This window comes from Phyllobates terribilis, unplaced genomic scaffold, assembly GCF_046119375.1.
Source record: "Phyllobates terribilis strain yellow unplaced genomic scaffold, ASM4611937v1 Scaffold_1__5_contigs__length_1240528914, whole genome shotgun sequence".
NCBI lineage: Eukaryota > Metazoa > Chordata > Amphibia > Anura > Dendrobatidae > Phyllobates > Phyllobates terribilis.
The window spans coordinates 1,058,482,781-1,058,509,087 of NW_027362761.1; the positions used below are offsets into that span (position 1 = coordinate 1,058,482,781).

General features: G+C 42.8%; 1 protein-coding gene across 6 annotated transcripts in view; it reads left to right on the forward strand.

The window, feature by feature from the left end:
* CNOT7 (CCR4-NOT transcription complex subunit 7) overlaps nt 1–22,793 on the forward strand; it is a 53,982-nt gene extending 31,189 nt beyond the window's left edge. For 2 of the 6 annotated variants that reach the window (XM_073645412.1, XM_073645411.1), the window contains exons 7-9: nt 2,807–2,917; nt 21,739–22,123; nt 22,293–22,793. In XM_073645412.1, coding sequence (XP_073501513.1) covers nt 2,807–2,917; nt 21,739–21,984 — 357 coding nt within the window. In that variant the 3' untranslated portion in view covers nt 21,985–22,123; nt 22,293–22,793. Of the gene's footprint in view, nt 1–2,806; nt 2,918–14,558; nt 14,900–21,738; nt 22,124–22,292 lie in introns of those variants that run through there. The other 4 variants (XM_073645407.1, XM_073645408.1, XM_073645409.1 and 1 more) reach the window with 3 other exon arrangements.
* The last annotated feature ends 3,514 nt before the right edge of the window (nt 22,794–26,307 follow it).

Sequence of the window (26,307 nt, forward strand, 5' to 3'; positions counted from 1 at the left end):
GGTCTATTCTTGACAAAGAATGATGGGAGGCGGAATAACAGGAATATTCTGCCATCAGGGTGCTGTATTCTCCATAGGTCCACCATACCTACCTTCTCTAGCAGATAATGTAGAGATGTACACTACCATTCAAAAGTTTGGGGTCATTTAGAAATTTCATTATTTTTGAAAGAAAAGCACATTTTTTTTCAATGAAGCTAACATTAAATGAATCAGAAATACACTCTACACATTGTTAATGTGGTAAATGACTATTCTAGCTGCGAACGTCTTGTTTTTATTGCAATACTGTATATACATAGGTGTATAGAAGCCCATTTCCAACAACCACCACTCCAGTGTTTTAATTGTACATTGTGATTGCTAACTGTGTAAGAAGGCTAGTGGATGTTTAGAAAACCCTTGCACAAGTATGTTAGCCCAGCTGAAAACGGTTTGGCTGATTTGAGAAGCTATAAAATTGACCTTCCTTTGAGCTAGTTGAGAATCTGGAGCATTACATTTGTTTAGTCTATGAAACTCTCAAAATGGCCAGAAAAAGAGAACTTTCATGTGAAACTGGACAGTCTATTCTTGTTCTTAGAAATGAAGGCTATTCCATGCGAGAGATTTGCCAAGAAACTGAAGATTTCCTACAACGGTGTGTACTACTCCCTTCAGAGGAGAGCACAAACAGGCTCTAACCAGAGTAGAAAGAGAAGTGGGAGGCCCTGCTGCGCAACTGAGCAACAAGACAAGTACATTAGAGTCTCTAGTTTGAGGAATCGACCCCTCACAGATCCTCAACTGGCAGCTTCGTTAAATAGTACACGCAAAACACCAGTGTCAACGTCTACAGTGAAGAGGCGACTCCGGGATGCTGGCCTTCAGGGCAAAGTGGCAAAGAAAAACCCATATCGGAGACTGGCTAATAAAAGGAAAAGATTAATATGGGCAAAAGAACACAGACATTGGACAGAGGAAGATTGGAGAAAAGTTTTATGGACAGACAAATCAAAGTTTGAGGTGTTTGGATCACACAGAAGAACATTTGTGAGACGCAGAACAACTGAAAAGATGCTAGAAGAGTGCCTGATGCCATCTGTCAAGCATGGTGGAGGTAATGTGATGGTCTGGAGTTGCTTTGGTGCTGGTAAAGTGGGAGATTTGTACAAGGTAAATGGGATTTTGAATAAGGAAGGCTATCACTCCATTTTGCAACGCTATGCCATACCCTGTGGACAGCGCTTGATTGGAGCCAATTTCATCCTACAACAGTACAATGACCCAAAGCACACCTCCAAATTATGCATGAACTAATTAGGGAAGAAGCAGGCAGCTGGTATTCTCTCTGTAATGGAGTGGCCAGCGCAGTCACCAGATCTCAACCCCATTGAGCTGTTGTGGGAGCAGCTTGACCGTATGGTACGTAAAAAGTGCCCATCAAGCCAATCCAACTTGTGGGAGGGGCTTCAGGAAGCATGGGGGGAAATTTCTCAAGATTACCTCAGCAAATAAACATCTAGAAGCCAAAGGTCTGCAATGCTGGAATTGCTGCAAAGGAAGCATTTTTTCACGAAAGCAAAGTTTGTAGGAGAAAATTATTCTTTCTAATAAAAATCATTATTTCTAACCTTGTCAATGTCTGGACTATATTTTCTAATCATTTTGCAACTAATTTGATAAATAAAAGCATGAGTTTTCATGGGAAACACAAAATTGTCTGGGTGACCCCAAACTTTTGAACGGTAGTTTATATTGTGCAATTTGAGAAATATTTCCACCAGTGCCGTTTTCTGATGTTCTGAGTGGTCTGTGGTGGTCTCTGGATAGGGCGAACCAATGATCGTCAGCACATTTGTAAATTGTGCCAGCTAACTATTCCATGCCCTCAGTGGTGACCTGGCTCATAGTACAGCATTGTGCCACACAGGTTCTACTTTGTCGATGTAAAGGACAATCCAAACTGTTGAACATTTTCAGTCCTGTGACCTTCACCAGACCGCTCTAGTGTCCTGAAAATTTGAAAATTTAGTTTCCATTTTTTTCACCATTTGCTTATCATAAACATGTCTATCGATCCTGTGATTTCCAGAATTCCATGGCTTTTTCCTTCCTTCTGTTACAATTTCAATTTTGAGGAGTGTGTACGAGTATAATGTTGGGTTTGCGGGGCAGTCCTAGAGAATCTCAGGGTAAACCTGTGAGCCATACTTTACCCTTTTGAACCCTATTTAGTGTGTATGACCAATTTTATTCTAGAGAGGATCCACTAGGGTGCTGATCACAGATCCTCTCCCCCATTCTAACATTTTAGTTGTATGCCTGCCAAACTAATCCATATCGGCAGGATCTGTCATCCACAAGTGTATGAAGACCTCCTTACTCTTCCCTGATATCAGACGTTTGGGAATAGAATGATTGGGTAGTTGAAATCTGGGTAATAATAATCCGGCTTTCGATATACCTGGTAGTGGTTTCTCCGTTTTCCCAATTCCGAGCACCAGCTCGTCCGGGCATACAGAGTGTGAGGAGAGATGGATGTCCACCGCACAAGCATTCAGCCAAGGCTTCATATGTATGGCCAGCCTGCCTCATATCTGATCTTCAGGTCATGTACACTGACAGCCGGGCAACTAAACAAACATCCAGGAGGACAAAGAATTTTAGGCAACCAGCTCTCATGAAAAAAATATGCATCTCATTTGCTGCTATGTATTTTGGGGTGAGAAGATGATAGTGAGCAAAGGATACAAGGAAACCAGTCCGAGGCTGTGCACTCCCCAAACTGCACATCGGCTGAGGTCTAATCATTGTCTCTTATCAGGGTGGATTGCAAGAAGTGGCTGAACAACTGGAGCTGGAGCGGATAGGACCTCAGCATCAGGCCGGCTCCGACTCCTTACTGACAGGAATGGCGTTCTTCAAGATGAGAGAGGTATGAAATCAAAGGTTATTACACTGACCTAACGTTGACGTTTTGGCCTCATGTACCTAACTTTTCACTATTGAGAAATGTGCACAGTTAGGCCAATCTTAGATTGTGATTTACTGCAACGGTAAGGAAAAGTCACAGTGGATGTTCAGAGTATAGTCCCATAAATGTGTGGCTTCATAGCAGGATAGAACTGCTCGTTGATAAAGCCAGTTTAGCACTGGATAAATACTGTCATACTGACCTCGCCAGTGTAACAGGTAATACTGAAAGGCAATGTCACCGGGTAGATCCCTTATAAGAGCATCTATAATAAATATTAAAGCATGTGCCTCATGCTAATTACAGCATGTCACAGTCTGATTGGCACCATAATTAGTGTACGGAGATTTACAGCAAGTGCGCTAGATTCTCCAATAGAGACAATTTATAACTAACTAATATATCTGGGTTATCAAAGGTGTTCCAATCTCCAGATATCCACTGAGGTCCTTGCAGCTCCATGTTTGGCTTGTGCTAGTCGCAGGATAGTTTGTCAATGTTATGTGTGAAGGAGACTGGCTGGCAGCTAAGCCAGCCCCTTTTCTGTATGTGCCTCAACCTCCATCACCCACAGCACTGATATGTCCACACAGGAAATGCTGTCCTGTCTCAAGCAGAATCCAGAACCTAACACCGAATAGGGGTTATCTAGAGATTGGGACCCCAATTTGTTCTATTAGGAACATATCCAAACTCAAATCTTCAACTGAATAAACTGATGAAGGTTGTCCTTTGCCTAAGGCCAGGTTTGCTCTTCTGGTGTGTGCTACTTTTACATGACACTGCTGGGTATAATCTGATCATGATGTGGGAATTTCTTGTGAATGGCTATGTGCCCACGATGCAGAAATGCTCTGGATTTTTTCCTGAGCGTTTCTGCATCTCCCTGGCAGAAAAAACGCATGCGGATTGTACATGCGGATTGTACATGCGGTTTTTTTCAGCCAGGGACAAGCATTTATCACTCGTTTTGCACATGCGATTTCGCATGTGGGTTGTCAAGCGCTTTCCAAGCAACCGGCATGGATTTTATATAGTGTGACCGTATTAGTTAAAAAAGGAATAAAAATGGTAAAAAATAAAAACATTATACTCACCTTCCAATGGCCCCCGGTCTCCTTCTCCGATACGTCCGGTCTCCCCGGTGTCTCGCGGTGGTGTAAAAGGACCTTCCATTACGTCATTTAGTCATGTGACAGGTCACGCGACCGCTGACATCGGCGGTCGCGTGACCTGTCACATGACTGAATGACGTCATGGAAGGTCCTTTTACTCCATTGCGAGCTGCTGGGGAGCCAAGACGTACCGGATAGAAGACCGGGGGGCCATCAGAAGGTGAGTATAATGTTTTTTTTTAGTTCAAATTCTTTTTTTTTTTTTACAGGTAGTATGGTACCCGGGTCTGGAGGAGAGTCTCCTCTTCTCCAGACCCGGGTACCATCCGCACATTGAATCGCTTAATATCCGCGTGTGCACATGTAGTCATGCCGATATTAAGCGATTCAATGCAAGTCAATGGTGGCAAAAATGTCGCGATTCCGCAAAATAATTGGTAGTGCTGCGGATTTTTCCGCAATGATAATCTGCCTCGGAAATTTCCGCAGCATGTGCACAGCACATGAGGATTATCATTGGGGAACATAGCAGACCTGCTAACAAGCGTTTTTTAAGCGTTTCTGCAGCGGAATTGCCACTGCAGAAACTCTTAAAAAACGCATAGTGGGCACATAGTCTTAGAAGCGTCTTGGCTACCTTGGCAAGGCTTTTGCTGACTTTTATCGTTTTTTTGTGAAGTGATGATGTGAATAAGTCTACGGAACCAGAATAATCTACTGTATTTAACGGCATTGATTTGGTTAACGGCTAAAGACCCCATACACATTAACCCCTTCCCATTTGAGCCATACCTTTTTATATTTCTTCTACATATGTACAAGGGTTTGTTTTTTATCTGATAAGTTGTAGTTTTGAATGACCACATTCTCTTCACATTGTGCGCCGAAATACAGCGATAAAAAATCCAAATAGGATGAGAAAAATGAAATGACACATTTTATTTTTCAATTCTTGCTTTTATGGTGTCTAGTGTGCGGTAAACAAGAGCTGGCATCATCAGTACAATTATGTTTTACTGCTGTTAAAAATCTTACTGCTGTTGAAGCTTTGCAAAAAAAAAAAATTGGTTTGTGTCACGAGCGCCCCCAGACCAAGGGGAACAATGGGTGAAAGGATGCCCACGCCAGTCAGAACTACTTAAATGCCATGTCTTAAATGTTGATGTCTTGATTCAAGGCCAGCACCCCATGATAAGGTCTATATTGGCTGACCTGTCGATATCAATGGGGTGACACCACAGTTTTAATGTTTATGGGGGTCTCCTGTGACAAGTGATGTCAGGAAAGATAAGGGCAGCTTGAATTTAATCATTGAACCCTTTTGTGATAAGGGCCCCCAACCCCCAGAGGTGTTTAGTAGTGGCTTTCTTCACTCTCCCCATCGAAAATATATGAATGCTTGCTGAGTCTAATATTCATGTGTACAGAGGACGATGGGAGAGAGCACTGATCAAGCTTAAGTCAAGTACCGCCCTAGAGAAGAACTGCTGTGCCGTATGGTATGTGTCTTCTTACAGGGCCCCCTCTCATTTTACCATAACAATAGTGACACGTTCTGCCCCCAGAAGAAAGCACTGCTGACCCACCAGTGTTCTAGATCTCCAGGTGGAGCCGCTGAGGAGAGAGTGGCGTTGTTCACTAAACTATCCCAGATATCTGTCTGAGATGGTTTAGTGAATCCTGCATTGAGCAGGGGGTTGGACACGATGACCCTGGAGGTCCCCCCCCAGCTATAACACTCTATGATTCTATATCCTCTGCCTGTCTAATTCCCATAGATAAATATGCAGAGGGTTTATCATTTGACACACAAATAATACTCAGATATTGCCCAAGGTGACGGTGTAAATAAAGAAGACAACCCACCAGGTAGATGTAAATATGATCACTATACCTTATTGAATGATGATCCATGCACTAATTCCAAGACAATGGCAGTCCAGGTTTCATGTGTCCACAGAAAGTCATATACGTCCATATCCATAGCGTCCACTCACAATAGACTTGATTCTGTAGAAGACTCCGTCAGGCTTCTCGGATAGTGCCCGGCCGACAGCTACTGTCTCAATGTTCATTATACACATGAGGAGCTCCAGATGTAAACAGTGATGGCAGCCTGGGGGACTACGAATCCTGCTAGGCTCAGCACGCTAACTACCCTATGCTTTTCAGATAACTGTCTCCTTCATCTGCCCTTGTCTTGGAATTAGTGGATGGATCACCATTCAGTTAGGCATAGTGATCGTGTTTACAACTACCTGGTGGGCTGGTGAGGTTTTCTTCTTTATTTACAACCTGTCACCTTGCACAATAGCTGAGTATTATTGTGTTTTAGTTGGATTAACCCTGTGGTGGTCAGTGTGGCTTATCTGCAGCAGGGGGGACATGTAAGGCGGTTTCAGTTAGCGCCAGTGGTATTCTATGTTGGGTTTTCTCATGTAATCATCAGTGTCTGTGGACCGACTGTGAAAGGAGAACATTAAAGAAGATACGTCCCCTAATTTCCCAGTCCAAACTGAATTCATTATTATATGGTCCATCAGACCCAAAGAAATACTGATAGGGAATCTAGATTGTGAGCCCCAATGACTCTATGTAGTTTTGCAATAAAAATTCTCTTTCTCTGAGATTCGGATACTCAGCAGTCAGAATACTTGGCCAATGATGCAGAATCCTTAGGTCATGTGCGATCAGACTACAGCTTCCGTGACATGGCTTATACTGCGTGAAAGGGGGCGCCGGAAACTCTGCCCACTGCAATAATGTCCTAGTGCTGCAAATGAGTCTTATCAAAGAAGATCCAGTGCTGGATCAGATGTGTAAGCGTCATATAAACTATAGTATATTGGAGGAAATGTTATTAATGCTGACGTGCTGACATAGGCCCAATCTGCTCGGGCTTGGCATTCATTTCCCTACTCATTCATTTACGTTGGAAAAAAGAAAAGTGATATAAATACACCGATAAAAGACCTTTCACCAAATTTTTCATGTGGAACTGGACACACAATGTAATAATGGCTGTAGAACAAAATGAAACTTTTTTTTCTTTATTTCACCTCTCCTTTGTGGAAATATTAGCAATCAAAGTATTTTGAACTTAATGCGTTAAAGGGAATCTGTCAGCAGATTTTTGCTATGTAATTTGAGGACAGCATGATATAGGGGTTAAAACACTGATTTCAAGGATGTGTCCCATGTCAGGCTGTGTACTGTTGTTTACTTACACTGAAGTTTTATCACCTGGCGATTATCATTGTTGTGACTAGCCAGCCTGCGGGCGCTCGTCTGACTCCGCCCCCTCTTATATGATAAGCAGCTCACTGTCTATGGACATTGTACATACAGAGCCAGGTGTGGGCGGGGTTAGCTCTGCTGCATTGCTAAATCTAAAAGATCTGATTGTGTCAGAATGGCTGCAGCCAGTAGTGATACATCTTTGGATTCAGGGTCTCTTTGCCTACATAAGGCTGCTCTCAGAGGAGGAAGCAAAAACCTGCTGATGGATTTCATTTAACTTTTGTTAAGTCCACATGGGTGTTTTCTGATAGAAACTTATACAGGGAGAAGTAACACTCCCCAGTGAAAAGTATCTGATCACACACAATTGGACTTAACCAAAGTTAACTCATTAGGTGCCAGTACAAGAAGACCCCACACCTTCTGCCTGTCACCCCCCCCCCCCTCACCCCGCCCCGATGTTTTAAGTGAAAAGAGGGTATATTGTCCTTTCCCAGGCAAAGCAGGTGGCTGCCGATAGTACAACCTCAAACACCCCCAAGAGGGCAGCGTACCTCTACCTTGATAAAGAAGGCACAGGCTTCTCTTCTTCCCCAGTCTTCAGATATCATTTTATATTGCACAGATATTGATGTAACGAGTCTTATGATCTCATGAAATAGGGAGATGACACATGAACAGCTCTGCAATTAAATATCATTCATGGATACAAGTGATGGCTATAAAAATGCCACCCGTACACAGGGTACTATTATATACATCTCAGCCTTTTTCACAGCCCTGACATTTAAAGGGATTCTGTCACCATGATTTCACCCCCAAACTACGGTGTATATATGTAAAATAAATAAATATAGACCAAAAGTTTGGACACACCTTCTTATTTAAAGATTTTTCTGTATTTTCATGACTATGAAAATTGTACATTCACACTGAAGGCATCAAAACTATGAATTAACACATGTGGAATTATATACTTAACAAAAAAGTGTGAAACAACTGAAAATATGTCTTATATTCTAGGTTCTTCAAAGTAGCCACCTTTTGCTTTGATGACTGCTTTGCACATTCTTGGCATTCTCTTGATGAGCTTCAAGAGGTAGTCACCGGAAATGGTCTTCCAACAATCTTGAAGGAGTTCCCAGAGATGTTTAGCACTTGTTGGCCCTTTTGCCTTCACTCTGCGGTCCAGCTCACCCCAAACCATCTCGATTGGGTTCAGGTCTGGTGACTGTGGAGGCCAGGTCATCTGGCGTAGCACCCCATCACTCGCCTTCTTGGTGAAATAGCCCTTACACAGCCTGGAGGTGTGTTTGGGGTCATTGTCCTGTTGAAAAATAAATGATGGTCCAACTAAACACAAACCGGATGGAATAGCATGCCGCTGCAAGATGCTGTGGTAGCCATGCTGGTTCAGTATGCCTTCAATTTTGAATAAATCCCCAACAGTGTCACCAGCAAAGCACCCCCACACCATCACACCTCCTCCTCCATGCTTCACGGTGGGAACCAGGCATGTAGAGTCCATCCGTTCACCTTTTCTGCGTCGCACAAAGACACGGTGGTTGGAACCAAAGATCTCAAATTTGGACTCATCAGACCAAAGCACAGATTTCCACTGGTCTAATGTCCATTCCTTGTGTTCTTTAGCCCAAACAAGTCTCTTCTGCTTGTTGCCTGTCCTTAGCAGTGGTTTCCTAGCAGCTGTTTTACCATGAAGGCCTGCTGCACAAAGTCTCCTCTTAACAGTTGTTGAAGAGATGTGTCTGCTGCTAGAACTCTGTGTGGCATTGACCTGGTCTCTAATCTGAGCTGCTGTTAACCTGCGATTTCTGAGGCTGGTGACTCGGATAAACTTATCCTCAGTATATCCTCCCACTTATTAAACCTGACAGGGCACACCTGTGAAGTGAAGACCATTTCCGGTGACTACCTCTTGAAGCTCATCAAGAGAATGCCAAGAGTGTGCAAAGCAGTCATCAAAGCAAAAGGTGGCTACTTTGAAGAACCTATTTATATATAATATAGTGTATGAAGCTCTTTCAAAGACAAGGCTATTTGCATATTAATCCAACTGCTGGACTTGATTTTAAAAATATGAAAAAAAAAACTAAAATATAAAGCTACAAATCACCAGCATTTTTCCCTCATTAAAAATATATTTTCACTGAATACAGATTTTACTCTAGAATTGAGTATTTTCAGAATGAAAGATCAGTCATGGTGGAGAAAGCAGATTTATTTGTTAAGATTTATTACAAAGTTGCTTATTTTCGCATATACTATAAATCTATGACATAAAAATTAAAACGGTGGTTACTCTTTAAAGCGAGTCTGCACCTGCTCACTGACAGTGGATGAGTATGGTATGACACCGCATTCACACTCAGCTTCACAGGCATGTCAATCATCATAAGTTACCGCCTTTATTATGGAAGTAGGAGGGTGTGATGGTGCACCAAGGCATGGACCACACTAAGGGTGCTCTAAAGCGCTCTCATTTGCATATCAAATAAAGGTTCCTTTTAAATAAACTATTAAGTTAAACTATACATGCTTGGTATGATTTGAATAGGGACTAGGACCCCTATATAGATGTTTAGGCTGTTTAATTGCCACTTTGGGGGCGACAGACTCCCTTTAACTTATTGCCTGATGTTTTGAGGTGTTGCTTCAATATCTCCACATAATTTTGCTACTCATAATGGCATTTGTGAAGTGCTACTGTCTCTCCTGCAGCTAAGCCACACCACAACATGATGCTGACATCCCCGTGCTTTAGGCTATGTGTCCACGATGCAGAAATGCTGCATATTTTTTCCGCTTCTCCCTGGCAGGAAAAATGCATGCGGATTTTACATGCGTTTTTCCGCCAGGTAGAAGCGTTTGTGAAGCGTTCTTCACATGCATTTCTGCATGCGGGTTATCAAGCGCTTTTCCAAGCGATTTTAGCATCACTTGGAAAAGTGCTTGACAACTTGGTCACACTATATAAATCCATGAAACCGGCATAGATTTATATAGTGTAACCAAGTAATAGTTAAAAAAAAGAATAAGAATGGTAAAAAATAAAGATTATACTTACCTTCCGATGGCCCACGGTATTTTCTCCGCTCCGTCTTGTCTGTTGTATCGGTCGCGGTGTTGGGAAAGGACCTGCGGTGACGTCATTGAGTCATGTGACAGGTCACGCGACCGCCGACGTCAGCGGTCGCGTGACCTGTCACATGACTAACTGACGTCATGGCAGGCCCTCACACCACCGCAAGGCGTACAAGAGACAGGACGCATCGCTGAGGAGGCCAGGGGACATCGGAAGCTAAGTATATAATCTTTATTTTTTATTTTAAATTTTTTTTTTTTTTTTTTTTTTTTTTTTTTTTTTTTTTACAGATTCTATGGTACCCGGGTCCGGAGGAGAGTCTCCTCTTCTCCAGACCCGGGTACCATCCGCACATTGAACCGTATGATATCCGTGTGTGCAAATGTGCGGACACGGATATTAAGCGTTTCCATGAAAGTCAATGGCGGCAATTACGCTGCGTGTTCTCAAAATTAATGGACATGCTGCATATTTTTCCACAATGATAATCTGCAGCGGAAATTTCCGCAGCATGTACACAGCACATGCGGATTATCATTGGGGACCATGGGGCACTTATTACCAAGTGTTTTTTAAGCGTCTTCGCTGCGGAAATTCCGTGGCAAAAACGCATAGTGGGCACGCAGTCTTATGGCTAGGATTGTGTTCTTTGCTTCTAAGTCCATACTTAACAATAGCCATTATGGCCAAACAGTTCGATTTATGTTTCATCAGACCAGAGGACATTTCTCCTAAAAGTAACTTCTTCCTTGTGGCCTTGGGCCACCTTTCAGGTCATGCCGATTATGTTGATATACAGTCGTGGCCAAGTTTATGCAAAGACTCAATATTTACAGAGTTGACCCTTATTTTCAAGACTTCTGCCTTTACCCTGATATGCTGGATATCAGCTTGTGGCCCAAATCCTGACTGACGTCAACTCCTCCTTGCTTAATCAGTGCTTGGAGTTTATCTCAATTTCTGTATTTTTCTTTCTCCACCCTCTTTTTGAAGGTTGACCACAGGTTCTTAGTGGATTTGAGATCTGGGGAGTTTCCTTGCCATGGACCAAAAATTTTTAATGTTTTTTGTTCACCAAGCCACTTAGTTATATCACTTTTACCTGGTGACATGGTGCTCCTTCATGTTGGAAAAAGCATTGTTCATCACCAAATTGCTCCTGTATCGTTGGAAAAAGTTGCTCTTGGAGGATGTTTAGATACGATTCTTTATTTATGACTGTGTTCTTAGTCAAAATTGTGAGTGAGCCTACTCCATGGATGAAAAGCCCCCACACATGAATGGTCTCAGGATGTTTTACTGTTGGCATGACACAGGACTCATGGTAGCGCTCACCTTTTCTTCTTTGGATAATCATTTTTTCTAGATGTCCCAAACAGTCTGCAGGGGGCTTCATGAAAGAAAATGATTTTACCCCAGTTCTCTGCAGTCCAATTCCTGTACTTCCTGCAGAGTGTCAGTCTGTCCTTGATGTATGTTTTGGAGAGAAGTGCCTTCTTGACATCAGGCCAGCCTCCAAAAGTCTTCACCTCACTGTGCGTGCAGATGCGCTAAATCTTGCCTGCTGCCATTCCTGAGCAAGCTCTGTACTGCTATTGAACTGTTGACGTAGCTGAGTCCTCTTTAGAAAACAGTACAGGCACTTGCTAGACTTTCTTTGGTGCACCGACGCCTTGTTCACAGCAATTGAACCTTTGTTGTTGAAGTTCTTGAAAAGGTTGATTTAGGGGCAATTTTACAAGCGGCAATATCCTTGCCTGTAAAGCCTATTTAATGCGAAGAAATTACTGCACATGTTTACGTCATGGTAACCATGGTTAACTGTAGAAGACATTGATTCCAAGCATCAGCTCCATTTTAAAGCAGCCAATCTGCTCTTAGAATTCTATCAGCATGACACTGATATCAACTGCCTTGTCCTCGTTAACACTTTTACTCCTTAGTTTATGAGAAGATCATTGAATTCATGTTAGCAGGTCATTTTGTAGTAGCACTGAAATTCAGTGAAAATTGGCTTTTTGGGATTAAGTTCATTTTCATGACAAGAAATGACTTTGCAATTTTTTGCAACTCATCTGATCTCGCTTCATAACAATCTAAAGCTAATGCATATTGCCACCATAAAAAACTGAAGCAGCAAACCTTGAAAACCAAAATTTGTCAGTCTCAAAACTTTTAGCCACAACAGTATTATACATTTAAGGAGGTCTGAAAAAATGCTTTCCAAGTGAGAAGTTTTATTAGTTTATTTTTATCAATTAACAAAGTGAATGAACAAAAGAGAAACACCATCACAGAGATCTTGAAGGCACTTGGCATCGAGTTTGTTCCAAACATGTTAGAGAACGAACCACAGATCTTCTGTGGATGTATAATTTTGCAAATCCTTCTGTCTTCATGTAATCCCACACAGACTCAATTTTGAGTTCAGGGCTTTGTAGCATCCACATCTTCATTTTCAGGTCTCCTTGGTTTTCTTTATGGTCAAGATACTATAGCATTGGCTGTATGTTTGTGCTCATGGTCCTGTTGGAGAATAAATTTGGAGCCAATCAGATGTCTCCATGACGGTATTGCGTGATGGATTGGTATCTCCCTCTATATCTCTGTATTGTGTGCACCATTAATCCTGACAAAACCCTAAACTCCATTTGCTGAAATATAGCAACAAACCTGCAAAGAATCTCCACCAAGCTTCACTGTTGACTCATTTTTGTGTTGCTCTACAGCCCTTCTATTACTACCAAATATTTGCCTTCTATTACTGTCAAATATTTCACATTTTGACTCCTCAGTCCATAGCAACTGCTTGCCATTTTACACACCGATTCCTATGTTTTTTTTCATACAAAATTGAGTCACTTGTTTCCATGTTGAAGGCATGTCTTTTTGGCCATAATTCTTCCATTAAGACCATTACTGGCCAGGCTTCTTCAAACACTAGATGGGTGTAGCTGGGCCCCACTGGTTGCTGCCAGTTCTGAGCTGATGGCATTGCTGGACATCTTCTGATTTTGAAAAGATGTAAGCATGATGTGTTTTTTGTCTGCTACACAAAGTTTCCATGGCCGACCACTTTGCCTTTGATTCTCAATGTTGCTCATTTCTTCAAAAGAGCTTAAACAGTACATCTTGAAACCTCTGTTTTGCTTTGAAAACTTTGCCTGTACGAGACTTTGCTGATGCAGTATAACTACCTTGTGGCTGTACTCAGTCTTTCCATGGTATATGACCTGTGACAAGAAACAATATTCCACAATCTGAACTTTGTAGCAGAGTTTGGCTGTTTTTCACTCAGTTTTAAGCCTCCTATACAGCTGTTTCTGGTTCAGTGAAAGAATTGTGTTTCAATCTAAATATAAAAATGATGATCACTATCATTTATTTCATAAAATTGATTTCTCATCCACCTGTCTATAATCCTTCAAAATCTCTGTAAGAGCGAGCTCCTGGGGTGCTCCAGTGCCCCCAACCAGTACCACCTATTGACGGTGGGTAGCAAACCTTGGCAAGGATCTCCACATCTGCTGCTCGTGTATGTGTAAATACCTCGCTCTGGGAGCCATGTTCTCTAATGAAGACCTAGTTATATTTTTAATGAAAATATAATGACATTTTTGGATAAAATGTCATGTCTAGTATTTTAATTCTCACTATGAGACAGTCTGCAAGTTCAGACTTTGTGCACAAGTAACTAGAAGAATTTGGTGCTGTTTTGAAGGCAAATGGTGGTTACACCAAATGTTGATTTGATTTCGATTTCTCTTTTGTTCATTGACTTTGCATTTTGTTAATTGATAAAAATAAACTTCTAGCACTTTTATTTTTTAAACCATTCATACTTTGCAGCCCTTTCTGCATACCTGCCTAAACTGCTGCACAATGTTGTGTGTATGTATATCTGTTATTTTATATATTAGACAGCATGATATACTTCTGATTAGGCAATCACTTTTATAGGTCATGTTCTGCAGTTGTTTTGTGTTATGTAACATTGCTAATAGGTTTACTGATCCAGTATATGATCTTTTACTTGATTCTGTATGGAGGTAGTCATTTGTCGAGCTTTGTGAAGTAATGACCATTGAATCATCTCTTACTGACTGCCAATATTTAACTATTTTTTTATATCATTCTCGTCCAGATGTTCTTTGAAGATCACATAGACGACGCTAAGTATTGTGGCCACTTATACGGCTTGGGTTCAGGATCATCTTACGTTCAGAATGGGACTGGCAATGCGTACGAAGAAGAAGCCAACAAGCCGTCGTGACCTAAAAAAAGTAGAACTTTATTTTTTTATTGCCAAGCTCAGTCACTTTCTACATGTTTTATCTTTGCTCAGATTTCTTGGTTATCATCTCTCAAAACCATTTACTTTGTTTTACTTTATTAACCTAGAACCACTTGGGCTTCAAGCAGATTGGTATCTCACGTTTATGTTTGCCTTATCTATTGTAGATCTCCATCTACACGATGCACTTACCCAACCTCACCCCAGTACATCATTACTACTGGGGAATCCGAGATACCCGGTCCAAGATGTTTCTAAATAATTTCACAACCTATTGACTAACAACATAGCACTTACATTTCTGGAGTTGAGTTCCAATGACCTATTTCTTGTGACCTCCCCTTCCCTACCTCTACTTCTTTAAAAGCCTTAAAGAGCTAATCCCTATACTTTTATGGTCTACACATTGACAGGGATGTCAGACCCTAAAACATGCAGCCCTCCAATGAGGAAGATGGCTAGATCAAGGTGCTGGCTGCGAAAGAAGTCACTAAACCCTCTCCAGAACTTGTTGCACTTTTGTCTTAGGAAACACTCGATTTTTATCTCCATATCCTGGTTTACTTATTACAGTTACCATTTTTATTTTTATGAAACAGTATTTATTAGGTGCTTGAGTTTTGGATATTCATAATGATTTGTTATGGGAAAATAAGCTGCATGCATAAATGGAAGAAAACAAAGCTAACGCAAAAAAAACAAAACACGGATGCAATCCAAAAGCTCAACAAGCCAGATAGAGATCTCCACTGCAGAAGATCAGACACTGGAAAATGCAATTTTTTTTTTGTATTTTGCTACAGAAATTTAATTATTTATTGTAACAACAAAATGAAAAGTTTTAGCTTTGGCATGAGAATTCTCTGTATATTGCCGCGGTGGATGCATGGCATCACGATGGAGAAGAGGAGGACACGCCAGACCTTGCTCCATGGTGCTGCTGCCATCACTGATGGAGTGGACAATGCTGCGGCTCTAGGTGATGCTGTCTTATCTTTTGCAATATATTTTTTATATTGTTACTATAGATCTACAGTACTACTTTTTTAGCCACCACAGTGATAATTGCAGAAAGATAGGATTTGTTTTGTCTCCAGGGGATTGATGGTAAATTCAGATTTCCCAACAAAGGGATGATGTGTGTTTTTATCCACACATTTGACCTGTATGAAATACAATACAATGCAATGTCAGTCATGACTATTTATCTTTATACTTTGTAATATCTTGAGGGTTTTTTTTTTTCAGAGTTACAGCGTTTGTAACCGTGTGATCCTTTTTAATGCATAAAATACAAAATGTTTGCAAACAAAGGATATTTGTTTTTAGAGCTTTTGTAAATAAAGGCTGAAAAAAGTAGTTTTTTTAGAGTCTTCATTTAATCCATCAGTAAGCCACCAGGGGGCACACATTGCACATCGGATAAGATTTTTATTGAAAATTTTCAACAGTACATTGTATAGTAAACAAAAAAAAAAAACCACCCATCCCAACCCTTCCTTCCCGCTCCTAGCCATCTCTAGATATAAACAATATTCACAAGTACGTATTAATGCTGAGATTTCAGCTGTTGACAAGTAAGTGTCGGAATACAGTGAGATTAAACATGTAAATAAATTAGGTTAATTACCAGAAAGGTGAAAGATATTTGTTTCTGCTATCAGTGGCATATCGCCAATGGTGGCAGGCCACGTGACTGCCGTGAGGCCCATGAGTCAAGGGGGCTCTGTGCCGGCACCAACACCAGGTTCCCCACAACTCCCCATCGCACGTTCAACTGTATCTGCACTGTGGATAACGATACAGTTGAATGCAATGATGGAGGAGGAAGTGTCAGCTGATGCTTCCTCCTCCATCATTCTTCCTCAGCATCTGATGTCTCAGCGCAGGGGGTGCGATGACGTCACTACATGGTGTCCGCTGCTCTGAGATGTGCGGCGCTTGAGAACGCTTTTTGCAGAGACCGGAGCAGCGGGGGAACGAGGAGAGGTACGTATTGTATTTATTTTTAAAATTCTGGTGGCCATAATACTGTATGGAGGACTATGGGGAGTGCAGTATACTGTATGGAGGATTATGGGGTGCATTATACTATATGGAGGACTATGGGATGTGCAGTATACTGTATAGAGGGCTATGGGGAGTGCATCATACTATATGGAGATCTATGTGAGGCCCATTATACTATGTGGGAGCCTTTATACATTATGGAGGGCTATGTGGGGGTGATTATACTGTATGCAGGCAGTTATACAGTGTGAAGATTTGTGTGGGGACCATCATATTGTGTTGACGGCTGTGTGTGGGTGATAATACTTTTTGGAGGAATAGTTTGGGCCATTATACAGTGTGGAGAGGTGTGGGCCCATTATACTGTATGGAGAGCTGTGTGGGGGGTCATAGTTTGGGGATCTTACTGTGTTGGGGTTACCATAATTTGCCAGGGAAGTTAAGGTGGGGTTCATTAGGGTCATCATACTGCATGGACAAAATAGACCATAAAAGGCTCTCCACCTTTAGCATATCTTGAAAGGCCCTAAGTATTTTGTTTCCTATATACATCCTCTTCTAGGCGTACTATTAGTTGTATTTTCTCAATAATTCCCATAGTCTTAGGGGTAAACTACCCAGCCAGTGTGATGCTATAATTTTCCTAATTTGATAGACACACCTTTTAAGCGCCAATCGTATGTTCTCATCCTCAGTTACATTGTCAACAAAGCCCAGAATGCAAACTATAGGTTGCATTGGGATTTTAAGGTCAAACACATTGTCAGTGTATCCTATTGTCTGTTTCCAAGAAAGCCACACGCCCAGAACAAAGTCCACACCTCAGACACGTGTCATCCGACAGCACCCCTATTTTTGTGTAGCAGTTTAGGGGTTCTGTAAACCCGATGTAGTGAGTACAGCTGCAATAGCCTCTGGGCTTCCCTGGTAGACCTTTGTGGAACCGAGGAAACTATTGTATCCCATTAGTTAGGGTCAATTACACCAATATCTTGCTCCCTCTTTTCTTTTATTATTAAAAGATGGTTAGATATAAATTGCGCAAGAAGTAATTTCTAAAACCTGGAGATAGCTCCTGTTATGCAATTTAGGTTTAATATCATTGGGAATAGTAAATGATTATGGATTTTGAGCTGGGCAATAGTGTTTTCTGTAGACCATGCATGACGTAGTTGGAGATATTGATACAAATATTTTTGCTGAAATAAAAATTCTTCTGTTGAAATCTTTCAAAGGTTATGTCTTCCTGCAGCTGAGCTATAAACTGAATGCCAGCTTTTTTTTTCCAAGGACTAAATGTCACACTAGGTATGGGGAGAACCCAGCGTTTAATGAAGGGAAAAGGGGAGGGAGCCCTACCACTATTGAAAGGGAGAGTGGAGACCCCTAAACAGATCTATCAACAAACCCTAACTCCCCTATAAACCCTAAAGAGGTACTGCACCTATCGCCAAGCAGGAAACCTGGTCCTAGCTGACCCTAAGCCTAGGCCCTTGGTAGGGAGCGGGAGGGGTGAGCACTAAGCCCCACTACCAACTAAAGTACACACAGGGGAAACAAACAGGGTAATACACTTAGCTCCAAGATGACACCGGAGAAAGCACAGCAACATGCCACGAAGGAACTCCAAGGTAATTGTAGTCAACTACTAGAATCCTAAGCCTGAATCAGTATACACGCTATCAACAGCAACTCTCTGAGGATCTGAGTGTATTTAATAACACAGCAAGGAAGTGCTGATTAACTGCAGAAATGTGAGGATACCTCAGGGTCTTAAAGGGAAAGGTGTTATCTCCAAGCAAGGTGAGGATCACCGCTGGGTCCTAAAGAGAGAGGAATCCTATAAGGATCAGGGAGATGTTTGTAAGGCCAAACGGAGCGACCTTCTACAGCCGGACACAGTATGACTGTCTGTCAACCCTGACACACCTGTGACACTGAAGCCCTCCAACCTAAACATCTCAGGAAGTTTGGGATTTTGCCATATGGGGGTAAACTGAGTATATCTGTTGATATCTAACAGCTGTTTAGATTTTTCCCAGGCTTTGCGCAGTAGTATCATCGTTGGGAGTATGTTTTTGTACCTCCCTTGAGAAGGGAACAATGGGGGAAATCCCTTTTTTCCTTATCCACTCTTTAAACATGTCTTGAAACTTAAAAAACTATTTCAAGGGGAGGCAGACCAGAATATTATGGATAATATAAAGAAGCTGAGGCATCTTGACTAAATTTGTATGGCCAACAACTGACACTGGCAGTTTTCACCAGGTATTAACTTTTTGTTGGAATTCATATATAACGGAGTTAAATTCAAAGAGTCAAGAGACTTAATATTAGCAGAGATTTCACTGCCTAAATACTTAAATCCCCTCTCCACCTTGAGTTGTCTGGTTAATCTGAGATAGTTCATCTACTGGCATTAATATGGATTTATCCCAATTACTTCGCAATCCAGAGTAGTACTCATCAATTAAAGATATGGCATTTATTAGAGATTCTTCCGTATCTCCCGAGGAATAAAAAGTTCGGACGTAAATAATGCGTCTTTCTCTCCTACAGATCCTTAAAGAAAACCTTTTATTTCCTTGTTTACCTGTAAACTAATAGCCAGTGGCTCTGTGGCCAAACCAAATAACAGGGGACAGAGGACACCCTTGTCTTGTCTCCCTACATAATTTAAAAGAATCTGAAAGGGACCCATTTGCTCCACTCATGGCCCTTGCAATAAAATATAGCAAACCTCATACCCTTCATAACTCGCCAAAGGTACTCCCACTGGACGCCATCGAAGGCCTTCGCAGCATCGAATGAGAGAACCGCCGCCCCCTCTCTCCATATTCCCTGGCTGCAGTTGTAAATTGAGAGAGTCGCCTCAGATTTATAGAGGTGGACTTTGCAGGCATAAATCCTGTCTGATCCCTGTTCACCAAATGAGTAATAACTTTACTAAGCCGCATGGACAGCACTTTGGCAAGAATTTTGATGTCTACTGACAATAGCAAAATGGGTATGACTCTGTGTATACTGGATCCTTTCCTGGCTTAGGAATAAGTAGTATTGCATCCTCACACATTTAGTTAGTTAATGCACTAATTTCAAATAATTCCTGAAAGACTTCCAGCAACCGGGGTAGCAACGCCAACCCGAACTCTTTCAATAGTTCAGAGGGAAACCCGTCCATCCCAGGAGCTTTGTTATTTTGAAAAGTGCTTAATGCTTCCTAATTCCTCAACACCAGGAGTTGCATCTGATAGTTTTCTTTGTACATCAGATACTTGAGGTAGTTGTATCTAGTCAAGATTGCCCTTAATTTCCGTAAGGGATTTAAAGAGTTTGGAGGTATATAATTGTTTATGAAAAAACCGAAGTACTCTGACCGGATATTCTCCGGATCAGTGACCATAGTCGCAGAACCTTGCCGTACTGTACCTTAGCCACTGCAGCCAAGAGATGGCCTGATTAATAGAAAAAGGAGATTTGACCTTTCAGAGTAGAAAGCGCTGCTGTATGAAGGAAGCAGTTCGAGTGGAATAGCAATTTTAGTATTACAATATGGTATATAGTTTCCCTGGTGGGAAGAAAAAAAAAGGACATTTTAATTTTTGCGATCAGGATATTCAAGTATTTCAGCGGTTCCTCAGTTGACGTTCATGGAGGTCTAACCGCCACAAGGCCTCTTTAGGATTGTCAAAAAAATTAGTTAAATCAAAGGCAGAAACTCTGTCTCACTGGGTAAAGAATGCCACATTGGAGTTGTAGGAGGCAGTGTCTCCTCTTGATGTCTTGAAATGGAGCCAGTCTTTTTTTTTTGGATCTCAGCCAAGAAGTCCGGACAGATGAATACCTTTTGAGCCCACAATGGGAAGGTCCTGCATCACCCGTGCTAATTTTAGAATTTTATCTCGGTCCTTGAAATGAAGTAGTTTGATTAATACCGATCTTGGTGGGGCTCCTGGCGGTAAGGGTCTGGAAGGAACCCTATGAGCCCTTTCTATTGCAAACAGATTGGAAAGTTCCCCTTTGCCAAACATTAGATATTCCTTCAAAGAAGTCGACCAGGGTTCTACCCTCAGCCTTCTCCGGGACACTAGACGAATATTATTACATCGAAGCCTGTTTTCGAAGTCATCGGCTTTATTCAGTAAAGTCACAATGTTAACAGAGGCTTTCCTGACTTCCGTAGATAATGGCGGAGTTTATCCTATATTTCTCCCACATGGCTGTCTACTGCTGTAATACGTTCTCTCTTGTCTAATAATAGAGACATCCATCATTAGAGAGCCCAGGTGACCATTCAGCATTGTTAAGGCTGAGTTAAGGCCCTGTCACATATAACGAGATCGCTAGCGAGATCGTTACTACGTCACGGTTTTGAGATCGCTGGAGAGATCGTTGGGGAGCCGTCAAACATGTAGAACTTGCCAACGATCTCGGCCGCCCCAGCGATCTTACCAACGATCTCGTTGGTCGTTGGGGCGCTTTCACACAGCAGCTATTTCAACGATCCACACCTTGATAGGGACTATACTGTGTCACAAAGGCGTGCATAAAATTACCTTTCCGCGCCCCCTCATCTCCGATTGGTGGACTCTACTGCGTTCTGATTGGCGGCAGGTTTAAAATAAGGCGACGTTGCAGCAATTCCGTTCCTTTGTTCCTATCTGCGCTCTGCTTTCGGATCGTAGCAGTGTTCTCCGGGCAAGATTCGTCCATCTGGGATTTGTTGAAGCCTTGTCAGCGTCCTGATTTTTGGATCCTAGTAGCGTTCTACAGCTGTGATTCCATTCATTTGTGGATTTTCTTCAGCTGTGACTGAAAATCAATTTTTGGGTTCTTCAGGCAGCTATATTGCTTTGTTTACACGGTAAGTTATTTTAGTGGATTTTTGCCACACCCAACAAGTATACATTTGCTTATGCATTGGAGGCCATTTTTAAGGGGGTCAACAAATGGTGTGCAGTATTTTTTACTATGTTTTAAAATGTTTCATGTATGCTCACTGTATGCTATCCTTTTTCAGATGGCTTTCAAAAGTGAAGAGTTTGTGAGGGAAATGATTGACCTCTACGGCTCCCTGCCGTGCCTTTGGCAAATAAAATCAACAGACTACTGCAATAGAGAGAAAAAGAGGGAGGCATACCAGCAATTGATTGCCCTCTTTAAAAGGCATGGCCCCAACGAGAAGGTGGATGAAGAGCTGGTGAAGAGAAAGATCCAGGGTCTACGTACCGTATATAAGAAAGAAGTCGGGTACCGGCACAGATGAGGTTTATGTGCCGACATTATGGTATTATGACTTGCTTGCCTTCACCCGTGACCAGGAGCTACCTCGGCGAATGGCGTGTACGATGCGGCCGACCCCGGAAGAAGACCCCGACATCTGGACTGACTCCCCTGTTGAAGATGTAAGTACCTTCTTTGCTTCCCTGTAAATAGCATTTATACTTTCAATGTACATGCCATAGTTTAGCCGCCCCTCATATTTGTTTTTTAGTGCACGTGTACCCATGCTGGTCACAACATACCTGCTGGATGTTGTAACCAAATCTTAACTTTAATTTTGTGTTCCCACAGCACCATCGGCAAGATGACGACATCCCGGCTACGGAACGTGGTATGGAGGAGGCGAGTGTGCTGTCAAGGAATGAGGAACCTATGGCATCGGCGAATGAAGACCCTATGGCCTCTACAAGTGAAGACCTTGTGCCTCGGTGACAAAGAAAATCAAGGAAAAGAAAGGCCAGCTTGCCGCCATCACCAGATCTAATATCTCTGGCGAACAAGATTCTACTGCTGCAGACCCAGGCCAAGCGGGACAGCTTTGCAACATTTGCTGGCGAGAGACTACAGAGGCTGGATGACCGACAGAGGGCGCACGCAGAAAGGGTCATGTTTGAGACTTTAAATAAAGCGTCAGCCGGTGAACTTAATGAAACTTCTACTGTACATACTCTGATCGACCCTGGCCCTTTTCAACAACATTCTTGGACCCATATGCCGGACCCACTTCGCAGCACACCAGTGCAGAGGATCCGGCATCCACAAAGCCTTGCCCCCCCCCCTCCCCACAGTATCCCATGTGTTCTGATTCTTTTGTTTCCCCCAGGCATGGATACACAAATACAGGCAATCAATATGAAGAACTGTAGTGATGTTTCATTTCAATTTTTGTTATCATTTTGTAAATATTGTTAATTTAATACTTATTTAAATTGTTAAAATTGTTCACATTTTTGTTTGTTTATAAAAAAAAATGTTTTATTGTCCTCTTTTTTTAACTTTACCCCTGCCCTCTGATCTCACCCTGATTGAAATAAAAATGTTTTTTTGTTGTCTTATTTTCTGCTTTACCTCTTCCCGAGGGTGGGACCCCTCACCCCTGCCCTCCGATCCCTTCCCAATCTCCGTTCCCTCCCCTCCATTCCCTACCCTCTATTCCCATCCCTGCTCTCCTCTGGTGATCACCTCCTCCCCTTCTCCTCTTCCCGCTCCAGGCTTTATCACCTGTCTTCTGTCTTCTCCCTGTGTCCTCTGGTCTTCTTCACAGCTGGTCTTCTTCCCCTCCTCTTCCTACTTCCCTTGTTTTAGTCTTTTGGGTCATAGTCATGGTGCACTGTATGGCAATGATCTGCCATACCATGCACCATGAGTCTGACTCTGATTATAGGTTGTATATACTAGATTCTTGATAGGGTGTTGATCCAGGGAACTAGTCTGATTGCCGTATGTGGAGTCAGGAAGAAATTTTTTTCCCCGAAACGGAGCATGGGTTTTTTTTTTTTTTTTTTGCCTTCCTGTGGATCAACATGTTAGGTCTTCCTTCAACTTTTCATACTATGTTCCTATTCTTTCCTCTTCTCTCTTCTTCTTGAATTAGCTGGCATCTGTGAAAGCCGACTTCAGACGGCTTTCCTGCCCCCACACAACATCAGCTGATAACCTCAATTAGCAGGCGGCTATGAAAGCCGACTTCAGACGGCTTTCCTGCCCCCACACAACTTCAGCTGATAACATCAATTGGCAGGAGGGTGTGATAGCCGACTTTGGAGTCGGCTTTCCTGTCCCCGCACTGCTCGTTAGGCAGTATCACACAGGATAGGATTAGATACACAACTCGTCAGGCAGTATCACACAGGATAGGATTAGATACACAGCTCAGCAGACAGTATCACACAGGATAGGATTAGATACACAACTCGTCAGGCAGTATCACACAGGATAGGATTAGATACACACCTCGTCAGGCAGTATCACACAGGATAGGATTAGATACACACCTCGTCAGGCAGTATCACACAGGATAGGATTAGATACACACCTCGTCAGGCAGTATCACACAGGATAGGATTAGATACACACCTCGTCAGGCAGTATCACACAGGATAGGATTAGATACACAACTCGTCAGGCAGTATCACACAGGATAGGATTAGATACACAACTCGTCAGGCAGTATCACACAGGATAGGATTAGATACACAACTCGTCAGGCAGTATCACACAGGATAGGATTAGATACACAACTCGTCAGGCAGTATCACACAGGATAGGATTAGATACACAACTCGTCAGGCAGTATCACACAGGATAGGATTAGATACACAACTCGTCAGGCAGTATCACACAGGATAGGATTAGATACACAACTCGTCAGGCAGTATCACACAGGATAGGATTAGATACACAACTCGTCAGGCAGTATCACACAGGATAGGATTAGATACACAACTCAGCAGACAGTATTCGGAGTTGGCTTTCCTGCCCCCACACAACATCAGCTGATAACCTAAATTAGCCCGCAGGCACAGACCCCGTAAGTATCGCGGCTCTCTCCAGCAGCCGCCGACATCAGCGCTGTAGTGCAGTGTATTGCCGCGCAGAGACCGGCTCTCTGCACAGCAACACCAGATGTCAGCTGCTGGCCTCTGATAGGCCGGTGGCTGGCACTGGTGTTGCTGTGCAGAGAGCCGGTCTCCGCACCGCAATACTCTGCACTACAGCGCTGATGTCGGCGGCTGCTGGAAAGAGCTGCGATACTTACGGGGCCTGTGCCTGCGGGCCGCATGAAGCAGCCGGAGGGTCCGCATGCGGCCCGCGGGACGCGTGTTTGAGACCTCTGATCTATACAGATGCATACATATAATGGGTGTGAGTGATGAAACATCTTGTTTGTTTGTAACAAAGTGTAGACAACAGTGGATATAAACTTTAACCTTTTTTTTATAAAAAATAGAACAAATATAACAACAAACCAAAAAATATCAACAACATAAAAAAAAAAATTTATTGGCTGCCGCGACGCTCATGGGCTGCCACAAATCTTGCGAGCATCACTCCGAGCTGGTGGATCTCTTCACTAAGCCTCCGCTGTGACGCCAGGTGATCGTGTAATGTTGGGATTTCTACGGAGGTAATTGTTAAACTTAAGTCCAATAATTCTGTACATTCATCAAATTAAGGCTATGTGCCCACGATGCACCACACCCGGGTACCATCCGCACATTAGAACGCGCTAATTACGCAAGTACAGATGCAGTATTGCGGAATTGGCGCATTATAATGCAAGTCAATGGCGGCGCAAAAAAAAAAAAAAAACCTTCTGCAAAATAATTGGTAGTGCTTCGTTTTTTTCCGCAATGATAATCTGCAGCGAAAATTTCCGCAGCATGTGCACAGCACATACGGATTATCATTGGGGAACATGGCAGACCTTCTACCATGCGCTTTTAATGCATTTCCACAGCTGTAAAAACGCTGCAGAAACGCCTTAAAAAACGCATCGTGGGCACACAGCCTATCGGGTACATGTTTGTTATTTAACACTTACGGTTTTCGGTTTGCTCAGATGATGACGAGCTGAGTGACCACCCGGATCCCCTGGCATCACCGGCTAGGGAAAGACGCAACACTTCATAGTACATGACAGCCCTATACTTTCCAAGTTGTATGGACCGTATTTTATGTGAAAGCATTACCGTAAGATGAAGCTGCACCTATATCACGGAGTGATGCTGGCGAGCCTGAGGATGAGTGCTGCTGGGGCTCCGGGGCTGCAGGTGACTCCCGCTGGGGCTCTGGGGCTGCAGGTGCTGGAAAACAAATAACATTAGATACCTAAGGTAATTGCAGTTGTAACTAATGTGCTGCCATATATTGTGCTAACGTATTTTAAAACCACTCACCACGATGGGGCAAAATCTGTGACCGGATGCTGACGATACGGTCGGCAGACCTATACTTCAGGTCCGCCAGCTTCTTTCTGATTTGGGAAGCAGAGCGCTGCACCCCAAATCTCCGGACCAGGCCCCGACCGATCCTCTGCAGCACCGCCCGTTTATGGAGCACTGGATGTTCAGAGTGCACATGGCACTCATAATCCAGTGCATCCAGCTGCTCCACAAGGTAGCGCACCTCAGCATCGCCCCAAGGAGATGCTCTCACCCTGGATGCCATATTGCTATTAATGAGCTAGGCCGCAACTACGTCGGTAACCACGCCCACGACGCATCAACGTCGCCCATAAGCGCGCGCTTTAATTAGAGGACGCTACTGCGACCTGAATCATTAGCATCTGTCAGACTGGAGACGC